Consider the following 21,446-nt stretch of genomic DNA (forward strand, 5'->3'; position numbering starts at 1 on the left):
ATGCACTCAAAACACTTGATGAGACACACACACACACACACACACACACACACACACACACACACACACACACACACACACACACACACACACACACACACACACACACACACACACACTCACTGATGTAGTGTAGTGTCATTCAAGGTGCTCAGCTGTACACCAGGAGCAACTTTCATTCATTTCATTTATTTATTTAAAAGGGAAAACACATATTAATAAACACATAAAGTGTAAATATGTCAGGTTACAGCCATGGGCTAATTTCCATCTGTACTCCCTGACAGACTATAAAAATTAAACAATTTACAGTAAAAACACACAAACATCACAGGAGCTTACAATACAACAACAGACTACATTACATAGGGGTCACTAACTACTACAACAAGAAGACTGGACAAAAGACAGGAAACAAGAGGACACTGACATGATCTGAGCATGAAAGTTATCTTACACAAACTCAGTCAAAGGAGGGCAAACAGGGTTTAAGGACCTTGCCCAAGGACCTTTAGTGATCTTCTTGTTTGAAGGGAATCATAATTGCTGCTTGCACCACTGATCTGTACATCCATATTGTTCACTGGAGAGTTTATTTAAAGTGTTGCTATTGACAGCATTTGTGTGTGTTACAACATCAGAAGAAGTTAAGAGTTAAAATCAGGCAACTACTTGTTAAATTAAATTAAATATGTAGTAAACCCACAAGTCGCCAGTGGCCCTTAATTGGAGTAAATGGGTATAGAAAATGGATGGATGGATGGATGGATGGAGTAAACCTCAATAAAGCCACTGTGTCAGGTCTGGAATTGACTAATTATACAATAACATGATTTTGGGGGCACTATGGTTGGCCGTCGGCCCTCTATATATAGTTAGTAGCCTGCAATTTCATTCACATCTCAAAGCTTAACGGGTTTGAACAAAGGTTTGAGCTGTAAGGTTGTTAGCTCCTTCTGAATATGTTTATACACATTAAACTAATACTGACATTAATAATAAAACCTAAGCCCTATTTTGACAGGAATACATTTATATACACAGGTGGAGTGATGTAGTTTCTCACAGAATGTGTGTTATGGTTGATATCAGTGACAGAGATGGGAGTGGCTACTCAGTAAGAAAATTACCAGGCTTCTCCACTTTCTCCTCTCTGAATCTATGGAGACATGGATCCATCTTTCTATGGTCTTTCTATATATTGTGTTCTCAATTTACCAGGCAGTTTCATGTGGTTTTTTGTTGTTGTTTGTTTTGTTTTTTTTCCTGGTTGCATTCTGTGCAGAGATTGCACCAGGTACAATCATCTCAATTTTCTCTGAGTTCATATATATAAATTTTGCAGGCATTCAGCTTTTCACTGCAGTCAGGCAAGCATCCAATATGGCAATATTAGAGGTATTACATTCATAAATAGGTGTATAAATCTGCAGGTCATCAGCACAGCACAACAGTGATAATCAGTTCTGTGTAATCTGACCAAGTTGTGCAACATAAAGAGAAAATGCAGAACCTTGATTTCTTTGTTGGACCACCGATGCTTCGTTGTTGAGACTTTAGATGTTGTGCTGTTATACTGAACACAGTGAAGATGACCTGACAAATACAACAGCCTTAAGGATATAATTTTTTTTTCATTTTCTCTACCAGTATACCAGAATCAACTGTATTAAAGGCTGTTGCATAGTTCAGAACCTTCCATGGCAGCACGTTGACACTACCTTGTGAGTGTGTGTGGGAATGAGTGAATGTGAGGCACTCACTTTGAGGATGTGCATCAGATGGACACCAGATGGCACAATGGAAAAACACGTCAGCACCTTTGATAGCGTTGGTGATTGATTTAATCTTTAATCAAGTTGGTTGGTGATTGATTTAATCTTTAACCAATTTTTAAACAAGACCCTCCTGTCACACCTAACCTCATTATAAAGGCCCAGTCACACGGCACTTAACAAAGGGTGACGATGCCCTGACGAAACAAGAAATGTGGACTTCAAAGGATTCAAGGATTCAAAAGAATTTTATTGTCATATGCACAAAGGAACATGTTCCCTGCACAATGAAATGTGTTTACTGCATTTAACCCATCCTAATTGCCAGTTAGGAGCAGAAGTCGCCTTTAGGCGCCTGGGGACCAGCTCCAGATGTATATCCTGCCTTAAGTCAACAGCAGGGCTGAGCAATCCATCCATCCATCCATCCATCCATCCATCCATCCATCCATCCATCCATCCATCCATCCATCCATCCATCCATCCATCCATCCATCCATCCATCCATCCATCCATCCATCCATCCATCCATCCATCCATCCAGCCTTGCTACAAATGCCTCATGACGACAGACGACACACACAAACAACACACATAAGCCGGCCCGGTACATGAACACATATAAAAAGCACACACAAGGTAAAACTTGGGAAAGAAAAACCTTCATTGTTGCTGCATTGAATCATGCAGCAGCAATGCAGGAAAAAACCCATCAGCACAATGAACAATGATCACACACAACAGGACGAGAGACAACAACCGAGATTTGTAAGAGTCCAGTTATCAGACAGAACACCCGGACAGACAGACAGACAGGCTTTCAGACTTTCGTTGACTGTCGTTGGCATCGTTTAACCTTCGCGCAGTCAGGATTTTTGAACTGTTGAAAAATTTGAACGAAGGGCAACGAAAACCGCAATTCGTCTGTGTCTCGTTTTGCTGTCGTTCTTGACGTTTTTTCATCGTTTGTTCAGTTTTTGTAACGTTATTGTTTAATTTGACTTCGTTGGAGCAGCTGAATGTTTTCAACAGTGCAGAAGCTGGTCTGTGAGCGCTGAGGCTACTGCTGCTTCATGTACCCTCGGAAATTACAGGGCAAACTCAGCCTGCTTGCTTGGATTTTTTTTTAATCTGTGTGGGGGGGGTCAGCTTCAATAGGCTCAGGCACCTGACATAGGCCAGAATTAATCTTTTGTATGGATATAATTAATTATTTTAATAACACCACCAAAGCTTCTGATAGAACCAATGGCGATCATAAACCCAAACAGCCAATGAGCCAGCGCTTGTCTTTGTGCGCTCTGCCCCCTGCTGTAGGAAAGCGTCATTTACCCTGACAGGATACAGAGGTCCAGCGATGAGGCAGAGGTCTTGAAATGGAAAACAGGTTTGAATTATGGTGTTGCTTTAAAAATAAAATTATTCCGGATAGAATAACTACATTAATGTAAACTCTTAAAATGTACAAAGTGATATACAGTGGTCCCTTGTTTATCGCGGGAGTTACGTTCTAAAAATAACCCACAATAGGCGAAATCCGCGAAGTAGTCAGCGTTATTTTTTACAATTATTATAGACGTTTTAGGGCTGTAAAACCCCTCACGACACACTTTATACACTTTTCTCAAACAGGCATTAACATTTTCTCACTTTTCTCTCCTGTGTAAACACTCTCAAACTTCAAAACTTAGTAGAAAAATAAGTCCAGTATTATAGAATGAAACCAAAGATCAAAACCTGTTTTCAGGCCCAAACATTTGTTTGAGAAATAAAAATAGAACGTTTTCCTATAAATAATTATGATGGCTTTTAGAACTAACTAATCTAATTTTAATGATAAACCTACGAGGTTGGACACATAAAAAATTATTAATAGTGACTCACCAGTATTTCACAGTTTATCTGACCGTGCCTCTTCGTCCTGGCGCCACTCCGCTGTCGCGTCTTTTTCCACTGAGTGATACCTCAGTGCAGGTATCTTTTTCTGAGTGAGGGCGCTCTTTTTTCTTCTGGGTGAGAAGATTCTTATAAACAGACACACGCAGAACACAATGCGCGTGCTCTCCCTTCACGGTGATGCCGACCGGTGCTGCGACCGACCTGCTTGATGAGGACGCAGAACACAGTGCACTGTAAAAAAAAAAAAAAGCATGCAAAATTGGACTAAAAAAATCTGCGAAACTGCAATGCCGCGAAAGGTGAACTGCGTTATAGCGAGGGACCACTGTGTAACACATATCTGTTCATTTTAAAATAATGCACTAATTCTGAAGATTTGAACATTAACACACAGATGCCTAAAGGGATTATGGGTAACAAAGCCTCCGCTCATACTGATTGGTTGATTCATTCATTCTATGTAAAAACCAACACAAGTGAATCAATGTAACATGTGTTGGTGTTTACAAATAAATGTGCTTTTGTAAAATATGTCATTTTTTTCATTTGTATAAAAAAGAAAGAAATTTTCAAGATCCCGTTAGACAGCACCTAAGTGCACGCGTGATGACGTCACAACTCTATCCGGTTTGGGAGACAAGGTTTTTTCAATCACAAGACTGTCAAAAAAATTTCTTGTGTGTGGTTGGAGTTGTGTGGCGATAGGAATCGCCTTTTGAATGCTTGAATAATGATGTCAGTCGCACAAATAAATCAAATAATCGTGAAAACATGTTCATTGCACCCAGAATGTTGGTATTTTGGTCATTGAACTTTGCCGTGCAGTGTCAATAACGCATCGATCAGTTGCTTTGTGCGGCATCATAACACAACGAATCAATCAGTCGCTCCGTGTGGTGTCATAACATCCAATCAATCAAGTCGCTCCGTGCGGCATCATAACATCAAGCCTGGTTCACATGGCAAGATAATTAGGCCGATATCGGACCCGAACTTCCCCTTCCGACAATCTTAAGGACGCCCCGACAATCGTGATGACGCTAAATACAATCTTATCAGATATTCCTGCTGTGTGTGGTTGGTAAGAGCGCTCTGATCTGCTCAGAAGAACGTGAGGAGCTAAATGTGACATGCAGCCAATCAGAAAGCGAGGTGTTTGACCTGAGAATGTTCGTGTGTGAAATCTGTTTGTGTGTGTTGTTTTTACCATGCCACAGACACCACACACTGTACAACTAAACCTGTCAGATGATTTTTTTTTTTTTTTAATCTCTACGTGTGGGGTCTCTCAGGTTTTGGAAACCTACAGATAATGTTAAAATCCTGCGGTCGACAACACTGTGATATAACCTGTCGCCAGTAGATGGCAGTGTTCTATGCATTTTGACGCCGGTTATATCACGGCCATAATCACAATTTCGGCTTTTGGAAAAGCAACCTGGGCTTCTTCTGCCATTTTTACATAAAACAAACACAATAACATCTATAAACCCAGAGAATATACTCACAAGAGTTTTAGGCACAATATTCAAAGAGTTTAATGCTGTTGTCCTTGTGGAGCCTGATCAGAATGTCTCAAATGCATTTCTCCTGTCGTGACTGTACCCATAATGCACTGGGCATAGCATGTCCACACTAAAACCTTCAAAATTAGTGCAGTACTTTAAAACTAAAACATATATCTTATATTTTCACTTTATAAAACTTCAGACGTGACATTAATTTAAATAACTTGTCCAAAATTAGTTTGGTTAAAATTTTAACCATAAGTTAAAACGGTATGCCTCTGGATGACTTGGGTGATATTGCCAATGTATCAGTATGGGGTAAAAAGAAATTATTTTTCTTTTTTCTTTTCTATGACCAGTTCTCCTTTGCCTGCAGAGGATAGAGCGGTTTCTTCTAGAACCAGCTCTTCTCTGTTTGTAGAGGATAGAACTGCGCATCTACTACGAAAAGCTACGTCTGCAAAAATATTAGCGGTCTAAAAATTATCGGACCAAAATGTCTCGGAAGATAATTGGTCCGATGGTGGTTTTTGAAGTTATCTGAAAAGCTAATCCGATAATGAAAACATTATCTTTGATAATTAGTGGATTAGCGGAGTTGTGACATAGCGTGCTTGAACTTTGCAGAGGAGTTGCTGGGTGGCCTGTTGTCTGGACAAGTCCAATTATGTATAACATTGCAGGGAGGGAAACAGGAGCCTCTTTTGTGCCAGTAGCAGCATTCAGGGGGAGGAGATCACTTTTATGTGGCAGGAGCAGCACAAGAGATTTGGGGAGAACTGTAATGCTCCTGGATGTTAGGACTGATGGAATATGGTGCAAATGTACATTTAATTTTACCTAAAATTAATTAGGGGCACCACCTGTTGGTCTGAGGGTTTATAACAAGGTTAAAATGTAAATATGCCAGTGCCATAGGTAATATGCCATATCAGCCAAAAGAAAAAAAAACATATCCTCTTTCTTCCAGTCAGAAAGTTCTGTGGAGGCAGATTCGACACCTCTGTGTTAACATATAAAGCCTGGGTAAATAACCAAATAATAAAGGATGAATAATGAGCCACACAGCATGTTTTCATTGCTACGAGAGGGTTTCTTCAACTATCGTGGGAGAATAGTGGCTCTGAGTGCCTCTTAGAGGCATTATATTCAGTTAACGAGGCTCTTCTCTGACCGTGGCGCTAATTTCAAGATGTTCAAAATTTAGCAACAACAGCATGAGGCAGTTTGTGTACGATTGACTACGACGACTTATCACAGACAGGCCACACATGTTTAAGCATTTATTTAACTCAGTCAGGGGTTAAATAAGACAGGACATATCACAGTGATGTACTTTGATGATAACAATAAAATTCAGTGAATAATTATTATATAACAGTTGTGTAAGATGGAGATATCTGTGGGAAATTTAAGAATGGATTATTTCATATTCTGCAGGGAAATTATTTTGGCATTTGTTAACATGATATAATAGTGATACGAGTGAATTGATTAAAATAAAGCCACTTCTGCTAGAGCAGGGGTGCCCAGCCTTTTTTGAACAGAGATCTACTTTTAAAGTTGACAGTGTATCGAAATCTACCAAGCCATATCGAATGCTAAAGAGTAGCCACAATATATTGTGCACCAATATAATGACACAATTTTGTAGCAGGTTTTAGCAAAAATAATACACCATTGAAGTAAATGTGCACGGTGGAAAAGAATAAGCACAAGTAAGCCTAGGACAGGCCTCAAGTTGGAAAAGTTGCTCCCTACCTTTGTGGGACTTCTTGCACAGAGAGGAGGAAGCTGGTCTCTCATAGTCCGGATAGTAGGAGCTGAGTGCAGCCGTAAGCAGGCTCTCATGCACTCTCTTTCTGCATTAGATTCCAGATTTGGACATTCATGTCAGGTGTTGCTCTGGATTTGAGCTCATTTTTCAGTGTGAGGATCTCATTCTCAGCTATCCAGGTTGAAGAGTGATGCCACTTTGAACAGGATACAGTCCACATCTAGATTTTCCCCATATGGAAAACAGAGAAAACTGACAACAGGCTCTTTGGATGCAAAATCAGTAAAGTGCCTGTCAAATTCTGACAAGATGCTCTGCACATGATCATCATAATGTGCACTCTCAGGCTCCATGGTCTTTGTCCTGGTGCTTAAGTTTTGTGTAAATTGTGTGGAAAGTTCTGCAGGTCACACTGTTGCAACCTGCTTGAGCACGTGTAATTTGCTTTTAAGCTTGCTTTCAAATCCAAAAGCTGTGCATATTCAGCATGGTTTGAACATTTCAGAAATTCTTTAATTTCAGGCAGAAGACCAGAAATTTACCTCTGCTGAGTCACCGAATATCTGTGTACAGCAGATGTGTGTCTCCTCCAGCTGTGAACAGAATAAATGTGTCCTCAGATGGCTGAAAGGTGCAGGAGCCAAAAAATATTGCAGGAGTGCACAGGACACCTGAGAAAAATGCTGGTGGCTGCTATTTGGCTGAATTATTATTTTCACACATATTGCGGATTTGGTTGAAATGCACATTAACCCCTTAATGCCCGTCGCCGCATATATGCTACAATCTCTGACTCAAATATGCAACTTACCAAATTGACCTGTATGCCCGTTGTCGCAAATTTGCAACATACCATCATTATTATTATAACATTATAACATAAAGTCATTACCAGAATACCCAATATTACTATCTAGTTTTTGTGCAAAAGTGAAATTAATAATCTCAACATTATTTACCATCTACTTAAAGGCAAAAACACACACAAAACATTTTTTATATACAGCTATATAAATCCGGGCGTTAAGGGGTTAAGTGCGCATGAAGCAGGAATTGCATGCAAACCGTGTAATTTTGTAGCTACCGCTAATGCCTCGTACACTTGTCAAATCAAATCAAAATCAAATCAAATCAATTTTATTTATATAGCGCCAAATCACAACAAACAGTTGCCCCAAGGCGCTTTATATTGTAAGGCAAAGCCATACAATAATTACGGAAAAACCCCAACGGTCAAAACGACCCCCTGTGAGCAAGCACTTGGCAACAGTGCTTGCACACCAGCAGCTGAAAGACAGAGTGTGCACTGTGCAAGCCTATCAAACCCTCTTGTGGCAGGTGTTGGCAAAATACCAGCTGACACGCACGAACATCTAACACCGCTTGTATGGCACTTACAAAATGTGTGGCCATTCGCACTCTTGGCACGACAACAGACTGCAAACAATCACTGTCATACTCGCAGTGAAATTTGTCTAAATGCCCCACAAGTGTGGCTTTGTTGTGTGCGCTGAACTGACAGGAGGTGTGGCTATGACAGAAGCAGCTATGGAGATCTGTCATTTTGGGCATCCCAGCTGGACAGTACTGTGTTTGGACAGACATGGACTACCAACTGACCACTGACGCGCGTGTGTCTGTTGGCTGTCATCAAGTGGACATAAATCAAAACGTATATCCCTGTGGCAATGGGCTGCAGCAATCAAGCTCACATGCGCACATGGATCGTGTGCACGGAACCGTCGCAGCATGTATTTTTTATTTGTTATTTCTTCACCAGCGGTGGTTACACATCGTGCAGCTGGTGGCACTGTGTTCCCGCATGCATGAGCCATCGCATCATCATTGTGCACGCCTGACCATCGGCGCAATGTTTCGTGGTGCGCACATACCAGCTTCTCCAATGGGTGTTGCCTTGGAGTTCTACATATTTGCAGTATGTATGAAGAGGCCTTTTTTTATTTGAATTTGAATTTATTAGGCACACATATGCTTAACAAAAATCACTTATACACAAACAACAAAGCTCATAGACAAAGTAGTTAAAAGAAAGAAAAGAAAAAAGAAATGTTTATCCCTTGTATAGTTAACTGTATTTGTGCATTATTTTTATGATTTCCAAATAACATTATTTTAGTTTTAGACAAATTTAATGACAGTTTGTTAATATCAAACCAACTCTTCAACTTTGTCATTTCGGTTCCTAAATCAGATAATATAATTGTTGCAAATTATCTCCTGAACAAAACAGGTTTGTGTCATCTGCAAAGAGAACTACTCTGAACACATCCGAAACTTTGCATATATCGTTAATGGACAAAATAAATAACTTTGGTCCCAACACAGAACCCTGAGGAACTCCACAAACGATGTCCAGATATGAAGAACAGCAGTCCCAGAGTTGAACAAACTGCTTCCGATTTTCTAAATAGCTTTTAATCTAATTCAGAGCCACTCCTCTGATCCCATACAGTTCCATCTTTTGAAATAATATATTGTCATTTATTGTGTCAAAAGCCTTTCTTAGGTCAATAAATAAACCTATTATTAATTCCCTTTTGTCCACATGTTTATTGATCTCTTCTATTGCATCGAGCAATGCCAGTGCAGTGGACCTTTTTGCTCTAAAACCATACTGACAGTCATCAAGCAAGTTGTCGTTCTATAAATTTATTAAATTTATTTAATTAGTAAAAAGATGTTTGTCACCAGATTTGCATAAATGTATCACTTCTGCCACTTTCATACTATTTGGGACAATTCCAGTTTGAAATGATTTATTAAATATGTATGTTAATGGCTTGGTGATTTCAGTAATTATTTGATTGGAATTATTATTTAATTATTTGCTTTACTAAGGACATATGTACGTCATTGTGATCAGTTGACTTTTGCTTTTACATGTACTAACTACGTTAATAATTTCCCTTTCATCAACTGGGCCAAGAAACATTGTATGTGGATTTCTGTCAGTTAATTGGTGATTTTCCCATGGGCTGTCTGAATGTCAGCTGCCAACTCTGGCAGCTGACATTCAGACAGCCACACACAGCCTTTAGCCATAACAGTGATTTCTAAAATAAAAATAATCAGAAAGACGGTGGTTGTTGTTTTTTTGTTTTGTTTTGTTTTTTTCAGGCATCCTACGCACTCTGATGGCGATATTTTGACCTCATGTCTGTGCGTATGATTTTTTTATTAACAGTGATTTCTAAAACAAAAATAATCAGAACCACAGCAGATTTTTTTCAGGCATCCTGCATACTCTAATGGTGATATTTTGGCCCCCTGGCGATTATTATTTCTTATTAAATATAACAATATGAATGTAGGAATGACAGTTCAGCCCTTCTGTAAATGTGGAAGCAGGTAGACAACAGATAGATGATTTAGATGATTACATAAGAGCTGTTGTGGAATTCAGAATTCACGTTGCGGATCGACAGCTGCAGCTGGTGGAAATAACCGCACGAGGAGTCAATGCGTAGCGTTCACATGGACTGCTCATTTTACTGCTCTGATGATATATACAATCATCTTTACACTTATATTTATTCCCCCATCAGTATATATGACTTAGTAATGTAATACAGCAAAATAGCAGCTACTACGGCACACCAAGCGTTTTTTTTTTCTTTTTTTTCAGGTCTCCTTCGCACTCCTGCGATATTTTCGGCTCCTGCGTGTCGTGTGCCTTTCAGTCCAACCCGTCCTCAGACTCCTTGGCTGAACAGAACACTGCAATCTTGTTCGCCACATTCATCACTCTACATATTTATTGAACGAGGAGATTTAGCCGGGTTAGCAGTTAGCATTAGATTTACAGTGGTGTAATTTACAGCATACAAACATCAAAATATATGGCTGTATATAATCTGTATACCTTTGAATTGGCCACCAAGTGCTTTTGCACATCCATGTTATTAATTTGCACAGACGATAAAAAATAATCAGGCGAAACTCATAAAAGCAACGATTCCATAGTTTTAAACTGATTCAACAATGCTTCACCATTGACAAACCACGTTTGATTATCCTGAGCTACCTGTACCGGATGTTCAATATTATCCAGCACGCAAATGCGCACTTGGAACTCCAATCTGGCTTATTTTTCATTTCTTATCCTCCAACATAGAAGAAGAGCTCTTCTATGGACAGCCGGCATCCTTATTGGTACATTGCTGCCACCTCCTGCATCAGTCTGTTACAACAGCACTAAATCCTCTGGAGTCCAGAGACAGATTTTTTTCCTGCGATCGACTGGAACTCAGCCAACCTGTCGATCGCGATCGACTGGTTGGGCACTCCACTGCTAGGCTCTGACAGAACCAGATAGCTTACTTGGCAGTAGTGTGGGATGTCTCTGGGGTCAGTTGCTGATGGCCGTCGATGTCCAATGTTGTTCATCCGTCATATCCAACAGCTTGCCTGTATGAACCTTGACAGAGGCTTTCTGATGGTTACAATCAAAAATCGGTGTGGGGATACTCACAAGCCCCCGACTGATCGCCGCTACATTGTTTACCCCAGTAGATGAGAGGGTCACCTCCCTGCGCCTTCGGGTGGTGAGGGGGAACTCTGACTGTTGTTTGTGTGTTTACACCGAACAGCAGTTTGGAGTATTCAGCCTTCTTGAAGTCCGTAAATGGAGTCCTGTATGGGGCTCTGGTGGAGGACTCCATTGATCTGCTGGGGAACTTCAACGCACACGTGGGCAATGACAGAGACACATGGAGATGCGTGATTGGGAGGAACGGCCTCCCTGAACTAAACCTGAATGGTCATTTATTATTGGACTTCTGTGCTAGTCATGGACTGTCCATAACAAACACCATGTTCGAACATAAGGATGCTCATAAGTGTACATGGTACCAGAGCACCCTAGGCCGAAGATCGATGAGCGATTTTGTGATCGTATCTTATGATCTGAGGCTGCATGTTCTGGACACTTGGGTGAAGCGCTGTCAACTGATCACCATCTGGTGGTAAGTTGGATCAGAGGATGGGGAGGACTTTGGACAGACCTGGTAAGCCCAAACGGGTAGTGCGGGTGAACTGGGAACGTCTGGAGGAGCCCACTGTCTGCCAGATCTTCAACTCACACCTCTGGCGGAGCATTTTGAGGATCCCTGTGGAGGTTGGGGGCATTGAACCAGAATGGGCAGTGTTCAAAGCTTCCATTGCTGAAGCAACCCTTGAACACCGTGGTGGACACCGGTGTGAAGCAACCCTTGAACACCGTGGTGGACACCGGTGGTCAGGGAAGCCGTCCGACTGAAGAAGGGGTCCTTCTGGGACATGTTATCTCGGAGGACTCCGAAAGCAGTTGCAAGGTACCGTCAGGCCTGAAGGACAGCAGCCTCTGCTGTGAGGAAGGCAAAGCAGCGGGGGTGGGAGAAGTTCAGAGCAACCATGGAGAAGGACTTTCGGTCTGCACCAAGGTGCTTCTGGTGGACTGTGAGGCACCTCAGGAGAGAAAAACGGGGAACCATCCAAGCTGTCTACAGTAAGGATGAGACTCTGTTGACCTCAACTGAGGATGTAATTTGGCATTGGAAGGAACACTTTGAGGAGCTCCTGCATCAGAGTGGCGTGCTCTCTATATTGGGGCAGAGCTGGAAGCTGATGGAGGATTTTCATCAATTTCCCTGGTGGAAGTCACTGAGGTAGTCAAAGAACTCCGCTATGGCAAGGCCCCAGGGCTTGATGAGATCCATCCAGAAATGCTGAAGGTTCTGGGTGTGGAGGGATTGTCTTGGATGAGACGTCTATTCAACATTACGTTGAGATCTGGGACAGTGCCTAAGGAGTGGCAAACTGGGGTGGTGGTCCCCATATTTAAAAAGGGGGACCAGAGAGTGTGTGCCAGCTACAGGGGCATCACACTACTCAGCCTCCCTGGTAAAGTCTATTCCAGGATGCTGGAAAGGAGGGCTCAGCTGATAGACAAACCTCTGCTTGAAGAGGAAAAATGCGGGTTCTGTCCTGGTCATGGAACAACTGACCAGCTCTTCACTCTCAAGAACATCCTGGAGGGTGCTTGGGAGTATGCCCATCCAGTCTACATATGTTTTGTGGACTTGGAGAAGACGTATGATTGAGTACCCAGGAGATACTGTGGGAGGTGCTGCGGAGTATGTTAGTGAGGGGGTCCATTCTCAGGGCTATCCGATCTCTGTACTCACAAAGAGAGAGCTGTGTTCGGGTGCTCGAAAGTAAGTCAGACTTGTTTCCGGTGGGGGTTGGTCTCCACCAGGGCTGCGCCTTGTCACCAATCTTGTTTGTGATATTCATGGACGGGGATATCGAGGCGTAGTCAGGGGGAGGAAGGTTTCCAGTTTGGTGAGCTCAGGGTCTCATCACTGCTTTTTGCAGATGATGTGGTCCTGTTGGCTTCATTGGCCGGTGACCTCCAACACTCACTGGATTGTTTGCAGCCAAGTGTGAAACGGCTGGGATGAGGATCAGCACCTCTAAATCCGAGGTCATGGTTCTCAGCAGGAAACCGATGGATTGCCTACTCTGGATAGGGAATATGTTCTTGCCCCAAGTGAAGGAGTTCAAGCACCTCAGGTCTTGTTCACGAGTGAGGAGACAGTGGAGCGTGAGATAGGGTGAGAGGTTCGGTCATCAGTGGGGAGCTCGGAGTAGAGCTACTGGTCCTTCATTTTGAAAGGAGCCAGATGAGGTGGTTCGGGCATCTGGTAAGGATGCCTCCTGGGCACCTTCCTCAGGAGGTGTTCCAGGCGCATCCACCTGGGAGGAGACCCCGGGAAAAGACCGAGGACTAGGTGGAGAGATTATATCTCCACACTGGCTTGGGAATGCCTTGGGATCCCCCAGTCAAAGGTGGTCAATGTGGCACGGGAGGGGGAAGTCTGGGGTCCCCTGCTAGAGCTGTTGCCCCCAAGACTCCTCTCAGATAAGTGGTTGAAGATGAATGAGGGGGTGATTCCATAATTGGTTGATTACATCCATCATGTCACAAATGCATAATCCACCTCTGGCATATAGAAATCCCATGTGAAGCGTCGCCTCACACCAATAATCCAACTGCAGTTGTGTTAAGATGTCTATCAAGTGAAATGACCACCAAAAAAACGTTTTAAAAAGAGAGAAAGTTTGCTGGCTGTGTCTGAAGAATGTTGCGCACGTCAGAAGTTGGTGCGCTGCCAGCACAGTTTAGCAGCACTTATGGAGTCCAGCTGGACAAATAAAATGTAGCAATGCAAGTATGTACTGATCAAACACCTAAAGGGATTTTTCACCGGACTGTACAACAGCAGATGATCACTGACAGCTGTCAACCTTTTTGTGTGCAGTCAGAATGAACAGCTCCTGTGCTCGTGTGTGCACACGTGCGCATGTGTGCTTCACGGAGTGGCTGGTACAGCCTTTATGAACACACATACATGCAGCTGAGCAAATATTTTGGCCACAAACTCGCACGCTGCTTTGATCACCTGTTTTACGCACGCACACAGACACATGCGTGCGTGCACAGGCACGCACTTGCACACACGTGCATAGCAGCTCATTCAGCCATTTTGAACACACAGGCACAGCTGAGTGTACATTTCATCTGGCCACACACTCGCACGCTGTTTGGATCACTTGTTCTAAGCACGTACATGCGTGCACTCCGTCATGTGAGACACACACGCTCCTGCCAGCGCACCCTCCTCCTGATGAGAGATCAGTGAGCGGTGAGAATGTGAGGACGAGTGAAGATTTGATTGTGTGGGTGAGTGAGTGGGTAAGTAAGTGGGTGAGTGACAGCTCCAATGTCGGTGCCGTCTCACAGCAGTCTGTGTCATCTGACTGTTGTCTGAAATATGTTTGGGCTGCATCCTGCAGGTGTGCACGAGGCAGTCTGGCTGTGTTCTGACACGGATGACCACACCTCTTTCCCTCCCGACTGCATCCGGATTATGACCATATTTGCCTGGTCAGCCTGGTTCCTGCACATTCTTGCTATGTGTGATGGCGGCTTTAGACTTTTGTGGCCCATGTGGTGGTGGTGGGGGGGGGGGGGGGGTGTCTGTAGCAACTGGCTGATTCATGAGTGACTGATAAGGGACCACCACTCTCCCCAAAAGAATGCTGTTAGGTATCGTAAATTAATTAGAGAGTACTTAGTGTTTGACATCTTGATCCTGCTTTGAACTCAGAGAAAATAGCTTGGTGTCACTTTTGATGTTCCACAGGCTTTGGGAGTAGAAATGAAACCCCCTTTGAAAGAAATAGATTTGATTTTTTTTTTTTTTTTTTTTTTTTTTTTTTTTGGACAGTGCCTAAACCTAATAATATGAATCACTGTAAGATTGTAAACAGGATAAAGTATTTGTCACAATGATTGATATATGCACAAGGAATCATGTCATTTCTCTTTGCAGGGTTTAATAGGACCACCAGGATTCAAAGGCAACCGGGTAAGTTTTACTCGTTTATATGCAGACAAGCAACATGATTCTAATAGGAAATGACGACAGCCTGCAAAGATCAACTCTCTTCCCTGCTTCTGCTCATTAAGTGTAAAGGGGTGAACCCGCCTACCATGATTGGCAATACGGCAGCAATTAGGACACACTTTACAACACAAAATTTCCCTGGTATGTTGGTAACAGCAATGTGTTGGGGCAGTTGGTTTGTCTTCTAGTTTGGTTGGTTTGTCTGGAGTTTGTTGACATGTTTTCACAGATTTAAAAAAAAATCACAAGACAGTCTGTCTTTTACAGTGTCATTTACAGAGGTGGTGACCAAGCAGTTAGTTCTCAGTTCAACACCACCCCTGCCCATTCTCCATATAAAGTGGAGTTGTGTCAGGAAGTGCATCTGGCATGAAATCTGTGCCAAATCAACATGTCAAGCCATCTCGAATTGATTACGAATTGGATTTCGAACCCAAGTGAAAAGGAGAGGGACACTTACTAGTCTTTGTGTATCATTTGGATAGAGATCACATGGTGTATGCACAGTTTCCACACTGTCATGGACAGATTTCAGTTTTACTGTCATGTTAAAACAATGTAGTTTCATGATCATGGAGGTGCAATGATCAAACAGGCAAAGGTAAAAGGCGCAACTGGATGCGCGCATTCTGCATTTGGATGCTGCAAATTACTAATTTCACGCTACCTCCCAATATACAGATGAGGACAAAATCAATAGCGCTCCTGTGAAATTTTATGCTGTGTTTACACATAACGACGACAAGTCACATGCCACAAAGTATACATTCTTGGCCGCTGATGACGAATGTGATGATTTGAGGCAGAGGCATCAGGTGTCCTACGAATTATCAGGAACCATTATGCACAGTCAAGAATAATGGTGTGTGCTGTTGCACACTGTTGCACGCTGTTGTGCATAACAATGAGAGCAGCCACGGCCGTGTAGTTGACCATTTTGTTAAATGGTGTGAGGACTTATATCTTCAGATCAGTACAACAAAAACTAAAGATATGGTCATTGATTTCAAGAAGCATGGTAGCACACCTGACAACACAATAATTAATGGTCAACCAGTTGAAATTGTGCAAACTTATAAATACCTTGGGACTATCATTGATATTTCACTGAAGTTTGAGGCAAACTGTGAGGCGGTGTGCAGGAATTGTGTTTGACTAACATGGACGCCCTTTTCTGTTTGCTGCAAGTCAAATCTACCTACGGGTACGAATAAAGTCACCTGAACAGCACATTGTTACGTTCTGTCACGTTGTGAATGAGGCGAATTGTCTCCACACACACCTATATTCATCCATCAGCTTCTGAACAATTCAGATCGCTCCAGTTTGCTCCTCAAAATCCACAGCAGAAGAAATTTGGGACTCTATGCTTAGTTGGGCTCTGTGCCATGGATCACCACTAATCAAGACAGATCAACACGCTCAGTTGTGACGTCCACGACATGAGGCGAAATGACATTTTTTGACAACCAAAAACATGCTCCATGAAAATCATGAATATCACATACCAACGTGCACTATTAAGAAACCTATTTAGATGCGTTAAGTCATGTTAAGAATGTCAGGAATGTGCCAAGAATGACACAAATATGACATTCGTAATGTGTCCTGCCTATGTATAAACGGAGCATAACATTGTCTTCAAAAAATTTTCCAAGTGCTTTTTTTTAACAGAGCAAGGAATTTTCAATACAGCATTTCTAAATATCCTCGGGTTTTTTTTTTTTTTTTTCTTTTTTTGGATGCTTACATTATTTTACTTTGCACACAGAACCAAAATTATTTCACAAAAGCCCAAAATGACTGGCGTCAAAATTATAAGCTCTCCTGATGCTAATAGACTGTGCCGGGATTACTCAGGAAACAACTTGCTGAAAACTACAACAATCAACTACAGGCTGTTATCCAGCAAAAAGTTTTGTTTCAGTATGAAAAGTAAAATAATATAAGCATCCAAAATAAAACTAGGATGTTTAGAAATGCTGTGTTGAAATTTTTTTGCTCTATTAAAAAAGCACTTAGGGTCTTTTTGAAGAAAATGTTAAATTTCATAGGGGGGTAATAATTTTGTCCTCATCTGTAAATCAATCAATCAATCAATCAACATTTATTTATAAAGCGCTTTACAGCACCGACTGGTGTCCAAAGTGCTTAACATTAAAAACACAAATTTACAAAAATAAAATACATATAAAATAAAATTTTAAAATAACACATAAAAAGAACATAAAAATAACAGAACATGTCACCTCCCCACTAAGTGTTAAAAGCCAGTTTAAATAAATAAGTCTTTAACTTAGATTTTAAAAGTGCTAGGTCAGGAATAGTACGTAACTCAAGAGGTAGCTCATTCCACAGTCTGGGGCCAGCTACTGCGAAAGCATGATCACCCCAGCGTTTATATCTTGACCATGGAACATCTAAGTAAAGCTGGCCAGACGCCGTTAATGTCCTACTGTAGGTACGCAAAGTTAAAATTTCAGACAAGTAGGGAGGTGCAAGGCCATAAATAGCTTTAAAAACAAACATTAAAATTTTAAAATCAATTCTAAAATGAACTGGAAGCCAGTGGAGTGCGTACAGGACGGGTGTAATATGCTCACGGCTAAAAGTGTTTGTTAAAAGACGAGCAGCAGCATTGTGCACCAATTGGAGACGTGCAAGAGACGACTGATTAATGCCCGAATAAAGTGCATTACAGTAATCAAGTCTGGAGCTGATAAAAGCATGAATGGCCATCTCAAGATCACGTCTACTGAGAAAGTGCTTTATTTTAGCCAAAAGGCGAAGTTGGAAAAAACTAGCTTTCACAACAGAATTTATCTGTTGATCGAACCTCAAACAGCTGTCAAATATCACTCCCAAATTCTTGACAGCTGGTTTTACATAGTTAGCCAAAGCACTAAAATTTGGTGTTACCACATTTGGTTTGCCAGAGCGCTCAAACACCATGATCTCAGTTTTACCATCATTCAGGTAAAGGAAGTTTTGGGACAGCCACTGCTTTACATCACGAATACAATTAAATAATGATGACAAAGCATCACTCCCATTAGTCCTCACAGGCAGATAGATTTGCAGATCATCTGCATAACAATGAAAGGTTGTGCTGGGTTATAATTGACCCCAATGGCAGAATGTACAAAGAAAATAGATTCAGCCCAAGGACAGAACCCTGCGGCACTCCACAAGACAGATGAACAGTTGATGAGGAGAGGTCCCCAATCATGACAGTAAAGCCATATAAAGCCTGTCTCACTCATATAAATAAGGAATTTATCAATCAGACATACTGCATACTACATACTGATCACTTGTCACATACAAAAACAGGTTTGTTTGGATGTTTTCTTAGTGGTGAGCACTTTTGCCTCACAACAAGAAGGTCATGTGTTGGATTCCCACCTGTGGCGTTTGCATGTTCTCCCCATGTTTGTGTGGGTGTCCTCCAGATGCTCTGTTTCCTCCCACATTTAAAAGGCATGTGTCATGGTACATTGTGGGGAAAAAAAAAAGTATTTTGCATAGTCGGGGGTAGGTGGGTTCACCCCTTAAGAAAGAGGAGTGATGATGACTTCAGACGTTACAGTGCATCCAGAAAGTATTCGCAGTGCTTCCCTTTTTTCACTTTTGTGCCTTATTCCAAAATGGAGTAAATTTATTTTTTCCTAAAAACTCTTCTTCTCACAACACCCCACAATGACAACATGAAAAATCTTGGTTTTTATTAGTTTTTTATTTATTTATTAAAATTAAAAAACTAAGGGCCCTTCACATATAACATGATTGAAGCTGACTAGCGCACGAAGGAAGAATTGCACACCATTCTTGAAAAATCGGAGCCGCCTCAAACGCTTCATACACCTGTCGCCACAACATTCATGCACACAAACGGCTGAAAGTCAGTGAATGCCCTGCGCATGTTCATTTGAGCCCCTCTTGGCAGGTGTCGGCCAAATTCTAAGTGTCGCACATGAACATCCAACACCGCTCGCTGTACACTTAGAAAAGGTGGGGCTACTCGTGCACCTGGTATGATAGTAGAGAGCAGATGACCACATTTGACCTGTCTGTGAAACATGTCTAAGTGCCACACGAAAGTGACGTGACCTAGCAACACACATGGGTGTAACTGTGCCGAAACCACACAATGGAGTGTTTGATCGCCCCTCCCAACACAAATGGCTTGTGGAGTGCCCCCCCACTGCTACCACCCCCACTGACACACACACACACACACACACACACACACACACACACACACACACACACACACACACACACACACACACACACCATAACTCCAACACTGTCAGCTGTGGCTGAGGGTCCTGGATTCTGGTGCTGGACCAGGTGACCGCTGTGTCCTGCACCTCAGGTGGAGAACACGCAGTGCACATGTGTGGGCGGGCGCTCACATCCTCATGAGGACCGGCCAGTGTCTAAGCAGGCAGCACGGTGTGAAGCCGCCTGACCGGCTGATGTCACTTCCACCATGTTAAATTGCAGTTTACATGACAGACAGAAAGAGTGGAAATTAAATAAAACACATAAGGGTGAAGGCGTGAATTCATGCATGTCTGATTGCTTTGCTAATATGCTTTGCTGTGGACACACAGCACCTGTCAGCTGACTGACTGACAGCTGGACATGATCGTGCACGCAAGGTGTTACATTACAACACAGAACACAGACATCAGACAGATGCAGGACAAACACATAATAATACATACATGAAATTAAAATCACAGAACAAAGCCACAGAGAGTGAGCCTTTTTTTCTCTGAGCTGCGAGGTCCTCAGACAGAGGTGGGCGTGTCCCCCTGCGACGCGCAGCTGTTCAGATATCTGTGCTCGCAAGTCACAGCTCGGGAACACCTATAGCGGCTTGTAGCATATGAAGTCGCATAACGACAGTGTGAAACGCAGATGTTGGCACGCTGTCCTTGCGTGGGAATAAATTAAAACATATTGCTTCAGAGCACCGTAAAGCTGCTTAATATCATGCCATGCAGGAAATCACCCCGCGGGATGCCCCCTGCGAGGCGTGTGTCACTGCGGGATTTCCCCACATTGTAATAATTTAAACACACACATTTGCAGAGGATCACTGCTGACATGTTCACAGCTCGAGAGCCGGCTCTTCATGACACGGGAGCCAGTCAGCTCTTCATGAGAGAAGCGCATCACGTAATTCATGTAAAACATGAAAGCGAGAACAGTAATTTACGTCATTTCATTACTTCCTGGTGTATGTCTAGGCGGAGGCTAAATCCGCTCTTTATAACAGGAATTACATATTCTGAATTGTGGTGTTTTTATGCCCTAGGCGGGGCATATAGCATCCGGGTTGTCCGCCCGTCCTTCCGTCTGTCCAGCTGTCTGTCAGTCCATCCGTCTGTCCGGTTGCAATTCGTTCGCCACAACATAGCTCGGCACCTATTGCTCGCAGACACTTCATATTTGTTGGGTACATGCTGTGGAGTACTTCGCATGGGTTCGAAGGCCAGTGACCTTGACCTACTTTTGAAGGTCACCAGTGGTCACAACTGTCAAATCCTTCACCGCAATGTAGCTGGGCACCTATTGCTCACAGAATCTTCATATTTGGTGGGTACATGCCTTGGGGGAGTACTTTGCGAACACAATCACATCTGTCTGAACGTGCGTCCCTCACAACAGCAGGTGGAATGTTTCGTGGTTCCCCGGTTCGTTTTTGGTTCACAGATTTTCTTCTGGTTTCTGCATCTTTCATGTTTTGTATGAAGGGACCCTAAGAAATCATGTGTGCATAAGTATTCACACCCTTTGCTCAATACTTTGTTGATGCACCCTTGGCAGCAAATACATCCTCAAGTCTTCTTGAATATGATGCCACAAGCTTGGCGCACATATCTTTGGACAGATTTGTGCATTCCTCTTTGCAGCACCTCTCAAGCTCCATCAAGTTGGATAGGGAGCGTCGGTGCGCAGACATTTTCAGAGCTCTCCAGAGATGTTCAATCAGATTCAGATT

At 42.5% G+C, this 21,446-nt stretch overlaps 1 protein-coding gene across 8 annotated transcripts in view; it reads left to right on the forward strand.

Annotated features, from left to right (window-relative positions):
- Positions 1-21,446, forward strand: part of LOC117523659 (collagen alpha-1(XIII) chain-like) — a 155,555-nt gene that overhangs the window by 119,871 nt on the left and 14,238 nt on the right. For all 8 annotated transcript variants that reach the window (XR_004564570.1, XM_034185233.1, XM_034185234.1 and 5 more), the window contains one exon: positions 15,356-15,391. Coding sequence is in view for 7 of the 8 variants with exons in the window: in XM_034185233.1 (XP_034041124.1) it covers positions 15,356-15,391 (36 nt within the window). In the remaining variant the exon portion in view is untranslated. The remainder of the gene's footprint in view (positions 1-15,355; positions 15,392-21,446) is intronic.

This window comes from Thalassophryne amazonica, chromosome 13, assembly GCF_902500255.1.
Source record: "Thalassophryne amazonica chromosome 13, fThaAma1.1, whole genome shotgun sequence".
Lineage (NCBI taxonomy): Eukaryota > Metazoa > Chordata > Actinopteri > Batrachoidiformes > Batrachoididae > Thalassophryne > Thalassophryne amazonica.